Source organism: Oncorhynchus masou, chromosome 3 (genome assembly GCF_036934945.1).
Source record: "Oncorhynchus masou masou isolate Uvic2021 chromosome 3, UVic_Omas_1.1, whole genome shotgun sequence".
Taxonomy (NCBI): Eukaryota; Metazoa; Chordata; class Actinopteri; order Salmoniformes; family Salmonidae; genus Oncorhynchus; species Oncorhynchus masou.
The window spans coordinates 37,383,249-37,391,803 of NC_088214.1; the positions used below are offsets into that span (position 1 = coordinate 37,383,249).

Below are 8,555 nucleotides of genomic sequence, written 5' to 3' on the forward strand. Positions count from 1 at the left end.
CAGGAGAGAAAGGAACTAGTTCGCTAAAAGAAGATGGACCCGAAAAACAACGGGTCACTTCAAAGACCTTGACCCTATAACTGCAGACTGGACTGTAACACGGACCTTGTGAAGATCTGTTTCAGAGCAATATGTTGTCATTAAAGCAGTGAATTGGGAGCATAGACAATACAGAAAGGCCTGCACACTATGTGCGTATGACCACAAACTGTCTTTTCTACAGGGCCAGTTAGTTTAAAAAAAACAACGTTTCACATCTGTGCGTTATAAAAACATTTTTATTCATCCCCAACATTGAATAAAGGGGAGAGATTGAGATGGCGGACAGAGGAACAGAGGGAGATTGCTTGGTATACTGGTCGCTAACATTAGCAGCGAGTCTCGTAGATGCCACTTCGGCCAATGTAGCGCACCCATTTGATAACGTCATGGTCACTGTAGTTCAGCTTGGACTCAAACACCTTCAAGTAGCGCACCTTCAGCCCAGAGGGGGCAAATGGAACCTGAGGGTGACAAAGATATCCAGGTTAGGAGTCGTATGCAACTGCATTTTAATACGGTAAACTGAAATGCTCAAAATGATCATTGCGTGTGCCTGCAGCCATACCTCAAAGTTCATGGAGATGGGAGGACGCGCCCACTTCTTCTTATCGTTGGTGGGCAGCAGCTCGATTTCAGCACTGATCTGAGACTCCTTCATCCCAGCCATGCGCTTAATCCTCCATGTAGGAAACAGATATTCAACATCGGAAAGGGTCATTCAAAATTGAAAAGGGGGTACTGTGATGGAGATGATTGACATAACTCACTTCCATACGATGGCGTTCTCGCTGGCCTTGTACTTGGCCTTACCCTTCATGCAGATCACCTGGACACCGCTGGTGTTGAGCGGCGTGGGAATGCGCACCTGGAGCAACGGTAAACAAGTCATAACATGATAAAGTCTCATGCAGCAGACTAAACGTGAACTTGTAAGAACAACTACAATTAACAGACTGAGCATAAACAAAGGGTTATGATACAAAACATACTAACTTCAAAAAGATTACAATTTACCCCAAGATCGCATGAAAGACCAGTTTCAAACAAAGTGACAGAAAAAAAAATTGAAGAGACCTCAATTTTCTGGGCCAATAGCGAGGGTTTGAAGTTGGACTTGATGACCACTTTGACCTCCAGCTTGGTGCGGCCCACTTCCCGGACCAGCGGAATGACTCGGAAAGGTAGGATGATGTCTTTAGTGGTTCGGTATCTAGACACAGGGGTAAAACCACACAACTCATGTCAAGCAGGGGGAATGGCTCAATCATTGGACACAATGCATACAGACAAATACAAAACATGTGAGCACATGCACAGGGTCAATATAGTTTTGAAGCTTAGCCTGTGACACACTTACCTCATGAGCTCATACTCTCCATCCGGAGGGATGAAGCTGATGCTGCGCTCCGAGTCAAACTTACTGAGACGCACACACTGGTTGAACGTACAGTCGTCGATGGCTATAGATTGCTTTCCACTGGTACTACAGGGGCAGAGGGAGAAGAGAGTTGAACGTCCATCCACGCATACCCACCCGGTCATACTGACACACTCAAACGAACACACAAACCAAACATATAAATGCACTGCTCTACATGCCCCACATCCTAATACAACACCACAGAAACACACACACACACACAAAAAGGGACACAGTGGCTACCACAACACAGCAACCCTGTGGATGCTAACCATTTCCATCACTGTCAAAGACGGGGTCAGGGTTAAGTGTCAAGCGGGTAAACAAACAACACTCAGTATTGACTAAGAAATAAACAACCAATTGAGCAGTCCACTAAAGATTTGAAGAGGCTAGTCAGATTTGTATCAATTAGCAGTCACACGAGTTGACTGCCGAAGCACAAATGAATATAGTAATACCAGTAAATATTGGAGCCTCCTCAAATGCTTAATAAAGCAGTCACCATAAATGACACGATAGCCAAGACAGCGGGACATATGGAGGTAAGGCCAGACATCAATACAGTACCTTCCTCCTCCCCCTAAATCACTGAGGTACAGCACAGAAAGAGAAAGAAAGGAGACACACTGAAAGGAAAACTAATTGTAAGCCTCAAGCAAAGCTGTAAATAGAAGTCAGTCCAGGGACTGACAGTTTGGGCAGTAAACTGTCTGAAACAACAACATTAAACTGTACACAGAAGGTTAAGTCAGAATCAACACAATTGCCCATCAGTCTGAGTTGAAAAAGTTTAAACTCAATACAAGACATTCTTTATCCAATTCTGCAGCACAAGTCTTATATTTAGCCCCAGCCCTTTAATGTCAAGCTCTGTCCAGAGTTGGAATGAATTGCTTTTCAACTCAGAAACTAAAGCAAATTTCTAATTCTCCTCATGAAATGTGCAATTTCAGTATACTTCCTGAAACTAAATGGAATCTACCCCCAACCCTGGCTCTGTTCAAACAGCCACTCTTACTCACCTCTTTCCCGCCTCATTAGTGACCCCGCCTTTACCCGCCTTATCAATTATAATTTTGTCGTTCATGCCAAATTTGCACTCTGGCATTCCGCTCAGGTAGCTCTTCATTACCACACGGCCGGACACGTGGGCGCTCAGGACCTGACCTAGATGGGGTAAAATTGAAAGGGTCAATCACGAGGAAACAACATTACTCCTACAACTCCCCTAGATACTTTTCCTCTTAGCATATTCAACAGGACAACTGTGTAGGCCGTTTACGTTCAAGCGTTATGACCATCATTCACCTTGAGGCGACATGAGCAGGTTGACACTCTCCAGCACATCCAAGAAGAGCTCATTGCGTCGATACTTGATGCCTTCGCGACGCCAGCCAATCTGCCCGGTCACCTGACTAGTGATCTGAGACTGCTCTTCCTTTGTCTGGAAAAGGAGAGAGAGAGAGAAAGATCAACAGGACATCAAGTGAAAGAAAACAGTGTATGGTTGCAACCAGGCCTAATGTCCCAAATAGAACAGCCCAAACCAAATGAGGCTCATCATTACCTGATGCTGCATCCGGCCCGTGTCCACAATCCCAGAGAAAGAAAAAGAAGAGAGTCAAAAAACAGATGGCCCACAGTTCTGCTAAAGAGCCAATCGCAGAGTGTTACGGCAGTGACACGGAGATACTAGTCATCCTCACCTGGCCTTTGATGCCCTGCTGAGTGATGAAGGTCTTCAGTGATCCCGTCTCAGAGTTCTGGGGATACCCGAAATCCAGGATCTCTGCACAAAACAAAGAAACCAAATGATGAAGAGGGTAAGAGAGGAACCGAACAGGAAAAATAGGTATCAAATGGCATAAGTGAGAAATTTGGTCAGCCACAGTTACCATCGAGCAGCTCGTAGATCAGCACAAAATTGTTCTTGATGTTCTCCTCGCTGATCTTGCCAAAGTAGGAAGCCATGACATCGCACATCTTGTAGAGGAACTCAAACACCATGGCGGCGTTGACGTTCTGCTTGGTAACTGCTGCCAGCCAGATGTTGGAACGCTTGACATGGAAGAAGCTGGTACGTGCAATGTTGGTCACTGGAGAGCGCACCTGCTGCCGGGCATGGATCACATTCACACGGAACGCGTCCACCGCGTTGCGCCTGAGAAAAGAAGGTAGAGCAAGTTGTGATGCCAATTTAGCAATTTTGTTGATAGATTTTGCTACTTTTTTTCCAAACAGCACCCAGCAACAAATGTAGCTACTTTAAAAAATGTATTTGGAACTTTTAGCAACTTTTGAAAAGTGACTCAAATGCTGAAATGCACGTACTCTCCGTCTAAATGACACAAAAACGATTCTGTCACAACACACGTGCCTGGCTGCAAAAATGCGTTGTGAGTGACGTCAGCAGCAGGCTCTTAGTTCGTGCACAAGCAGCAGCAGCAGGCCAGCAGCAATTTCAGCAAATTGCAAATCATTGTTGGCTGACTGCAGCAGTAGTACGGGTTCGACGAGCCAAACCTAATGAATATAGATGGTCACGAATGTTTGATCTTGAACAGAACTTACAACATCAATCAACATGTCTCAATCAATATTGTACAGCCAGAAGTACAGAAAAGAGTGGGAGTCTGTACTTGAACAAATGTCAAATCATATTTTTTGCCGAGATGGCCAGTCAATTTGCGTAACGTTATTGTGTATTCTACGTAATAACGCAGTTTTACATTATCACGTAATGACATCAAAGGCATTTAGCAACAAATCAACCTGCCTCTAGCAATTTACCCTGAAAATTTGTTGGCAACACAGAGCAAGGAAGAGAAGCAGTGCTTTCATGTTATGAGTAAATGTGGAAGAGGATGTACCTCCATCTGCAGTTGATCACAATAAAAGCAAACTCAATACGCTCTTGGTTAATAGTACACACACCAGTAGTGTGTATAAAGTACAACTGTCTCCCTGGGACTTTCAGAGGAATAGTCAACTGTCAAACATTTGTCAACTACACTACCTAACATATTCTTTATTCCAGACCTTCTACTTGACATTCAAGTTCCTGGTAGAATATTAAAGACTATGCCCCCCCCCCCCCCCCAAAAAAACGAGTAACCCTCCGAACATCCTAATAGTACGCTTTGCTGAGGCCAGCGCATATTAACTTGTCTGTGGTGCGATGGGTAACGATGCTTCGTGGGTGACTTGTCTGTGTGCAGAGGTTCCCTGGTTCGAGCCCGGGTAGCTATACTGTTACAGTTAGAGTGCTTTAGAGATCTGGTGTGGATGTATAAATAACTGAAGGGTTTACTACAGATGAGGCAGCATGTCCAGACAAGACTGCAGAGTCCCAATCAGTGATGTTCAAGATTCAGGAATACATTCCCAGGTGCAGGGTCCACAACTTCTGTGAGCTTGACAGTGAAACTGACATTGACCATAAAGCTACTGCCTCGTAGTTTATCATACCTTTATTCATTTGAAACCAGTACAGATTCTGGGAACCAGTTCCCAGAAATACAAATCTCTGGAACCAATTTTAGATGGACTCTGCAGAGACAGACTCAGCACTAGCCAACCTCTCCCCATGAGAGTGGACAAAGAGACATGGAGATAGGGACGGAAGGGTCACTGGTACCATACATGATCATTTAACAGGGTCTGTCCATCTGTTTTTTAGAAAGCAATGTCAAGTAAGGAGGGAAGAGATACTAGTGGATAAGGGGAGGACAGTAGATGCACCTCAGAGGCATTAGTTGGTTGCAGTAATTGAGTTTGTGTTCTTTGGTCACTGATATGTCAGGTGACATGATGAAATGGTCATCAGGTAGTTGCTGTGGGTCAGAGGACATGCGTTGAGAGTCACTGATTGGTTGCCTTGGGTCAGGGGACATGCTTGATAGGCTGGTGCATCGCTTACCTATTTCTACAGTGGCCAAGATGGAGGAAAATGACAGAAGGATAAAGAGGTAGAGGGATGATATAAAGGAAAGAGACAAAAATGTACAAAGACATTTGTGCATGTACACAGATAGAGTAACATGGTGTTTAAAAGGCCATACCACGGTAGTAAACCGCCAAATGCAGTCTAAATTAGTTAAATTAATTACTTTTCCCACCAATAGTGGTTGAATTTAAGAGAGTGTGGAGTCTAATCTAAGGCAATTTGAATGCTTCAACAAATCTTGTGTCTGGAAAATCTTGGCATTATTTTTGTAGTGCCAAGCAAGATCATCAACCCTAGATGTAGTGGTGGGGTTAGATAGCTGGGTGAGAAAATCTAATCAAATGTTCAAATATGCTTCCTAAACTGACAGTGAAATGCTTACTTACGGGCCCTTCCCAACAACAGAGGGGGAAAAGGGGAAATGATTGAAAAATTATAACGAGAAGAATAAATACACAACGACTAACCATAACTTGTCTAAATACACAGGGTACCAGTACCAAGTCGATGTGCAGGTGTACGAGGTAATTGAGATATATGTACATACTGTATCTAGGTAGAGATAAAGTGATGAGGCAACAGTATAGACAATAAACAGTAACAGCAGTGTATATGATGAGTCAAAAGAGTTCATGGAAAAAAAGGGTTCACTCATTGGCTACTGCAGAAATATTGCATTGTCTAAGACCTGATACAACAGCCATTATCTCCAAGATGATTATAGCCTAGCTATTAGCTCAGTAATTTTGTTTGGTGGGTGCACTGTGCTAATGACCTAAGGAGTAAGTTCAATACCTACGTAGTTACATTGAACCCCTAACAGAATCATCTCCCCAACTTACTTCAGGCCAACCAGGTGGACACCACTTCCCATCTCCGTCTTCCCTTATGACGGCATTGTAATAGAACCTCCTTAAAAACTCCCCAAACCAATTACCACCTCACTTACCCTATATCATCGCGGTAGACACGGGAGATAAGGACCTCCCCTTTGTGGTTGTAAATGAACAGTCCTCCGATCATCGTGGCTGTTCCTTAGTCCAAACTGGCCATGGTGAAAACGAACTCCGTCTGATTGAGAGGGTGCTATTACATTCCACCGGGTCAAATTCCCGGTACATGCAAATGTAGAATAAAGATGATTCTGAATTACCCAGATATCAAGGATCCCACAGTGGTGAATAAGTCAGTCACAACGGTGATGTACACACACAAATCCTAAAGTAGTCATGCTGGGTAGGTTAGCTGTATAATGGTAACTATTAAAGCTCGTAAATGTTACAAAACTCCAGTAGTAGCTAGCTATGACTATGGGTGTGGTTTCAGGTTCATTATGGAGGGTTTCTGGTATTGGGAAAAGGAATAGACAATTTCCTGATTATGCCAAATAATGTATTATTGATTTGTTATAGTTTATAATATGATGAGGCGTATGAATACTATGAAATGAAAGACATGCCTGGAATTCCAGCTGTGTGTGACTTCCTGGTATAGTACTACAGTAGAACAGAAAGCAAGACAGTTTCCCCATTCCAGCACAACATGGCTTCTTTACTTATTAACTGGACACACACATAGCTGGATTAGCAAATTAATTTCCCATCCACGAGAGGGGAATGTTGTTGGTGTTCCCTGACATGGTCTGTCACTTAGCAGGTTTAATTGCTATTTTATTGCCCCAAGATGTCTGCCTGCCTCACCGGAAAAGATAGCTAACCATCTCGACAAGTTCATACATTGTTGATATTCTCCTTAGCTGACGTTAGTTATGGTTTCAGAAGTAACTTTTGTGGGTGGTTGATCTTCGCCCTGGGGAAAAAATACGATGGGGAGCTAACCAACTATTGAGCTGCAGAACTAGGAGAACTAGTTAGCAAGGTAATTAACTAGCAAAATAGACAGAACCTAGTCAGCCTAATTGGCTAACTATTGTCTAGCTTGTATAAACGCTCAACTAGCTATACCGTTTTTACTGTTAAATATGCTGAGTAGTCTTCAATATAATTATCATCTTACCGGAGTCTTCTCTCACACCTTGGTTCACGGCCCTTTATTCTCGGAGATATTTCTGGGTCACACACACCAGGTAATTCTGCAGTTCACACTCATCTACATCAGCTGACCACCGTCTAGGAACATACAGAAAATGATCTGATAATAGCCCGGAAGTAAATCCGCACTTAACAGCCACATTTCAAAATGCTGCACATTGAATACATGGAGCAGGGAGGGAAAAAACGCATTAAAATACGATTTAAATGATCTTTCGTTATGGCTGTGGTCGCAACCATTCAACTAATGTGTCTCATGAAAGTGGGTACCTATTGCTTTTTCACAGGTCCAATACCCCCCCCATTTATGTCACTCTTACAGCAACCATATTATTGGCAGCCCTGGTGTGAAGGGGAGGAATGACCATAATATGACGCTAACTATTTTGATGTGTAACTTGGCATCCCATGTTAAATAAACTGAAATAAAAGATCCCAGAAATGTTCCACATGCAGAAAAAAACGTATTTCGCTCAAATTTGCTTACTTCCCAGTTAGTGAGCATGTCTCATTTGCCACATAATCCACCCACTTGACAGGTGTGGCATATTAAGAAACTGACGAAAGAGCATAATCATACACAGGTGCACCTTGTGCTGGGGACACAAAACGCTACTAGCACGTGCAGTTGTAACAAAATATCCCAAGGTTTGAGGGGGCATGCTGACTGCAGGAATGTCAACCAAACTGTTGCAAGAAAAATAACGTTTATTACTCTACCGTAAGCAGCCTCCAATGTCGTTTTAGAGAATTTGGAAGTATGCCTAACCGGCCTCAACCGCAGATCACGTGTAACCACGCCAGCTCATGACCTCAACATCTGGCTTCTTCACCTGCGGGATCGTCTGAGACCAGCTGATGAAACTGGGTTTGCACAACCGAAGCGTTTCTGCACAAGAAAACCATCAGAAACCATCTCAGGGAAACTCATCTTCATGCTTGTCATCCTCACGAGGGTCTCGACCTGACTGCGATTCAGGGTCGTAACAGACTTCAGTGGGCCAATGTTCACCTTCGATGGCCACTGGCACGCTGGAGAAGTGTGGTCCTCATGTGTGAATCCTGGTTTCAACTGTACGGGGCAGATGGCAGA

The 8,555-nt window shown here is 43.6% G+C and overlaps 1 protein-coding gene across 1 annotated transcript; it reads right to left on the reverse strand.

Annotated features, from left to right (window-relative positions):
* Positions 1 to 260: 260 nt before the first annotated feature.
* Positions 261 to 7,648, reverse strand: LOC135515891 (AP-2 complex subunit mu-A-like). Its single transcript, XM_064939725.1, has 12 exons — positions 7,428 to 7,648; positions 6,361 to 6,497; positions 3,361 to 3,626; positions 3,172 to 3,254; positions 3,033 to 3,038; positions 2,774 to 2,909; positions 2,488 to 2,632; positions 1,400 to 1,525; positions 1,117 to 1,252; positions 810 to 907; positions 608 to 719; positions 261 to 503 (listed from the first exon to the last, which is right to left on the reverse strand). Exons 2-12 carry the CDS (start codon positions 6,432 to 6,434, stop codon positions 369 to 371), a joined length of 1,317 nt encoding a protein of 438 aa, XP_064795797.1. The 5' UTR covers positions 6,435 to 6,497; positions 7,428 to 7,648; the 3' UTR covers positions 261 to 368.
* Positions 7,649 to 8,555: the final 907 nt, after the last annotated feature.

Coding starts and splice junctions, on each gene's coding strand:
- LOC135515891 (XM_064939725.1), bottom strand. CDS start 6,434: ATGATCGGAGGACTGTTCATTTACAACCACAAAGGGGAGGTCCTTATC. Junction 3,627..6,360: donor GTCTACCGCGATGATATAGG/GTAAGTGAGGTG, acceptor TTCTTTTCTCAG/GCGCAACGCGGTGGACGCGT. Junction 2,633..2,773: donor CCTGCTCATGTCGCCTCAAG/GTGAATGATGGT, acceptor TACCCCATCTAG/GTCAGGTCCTGAGCGCCCAC.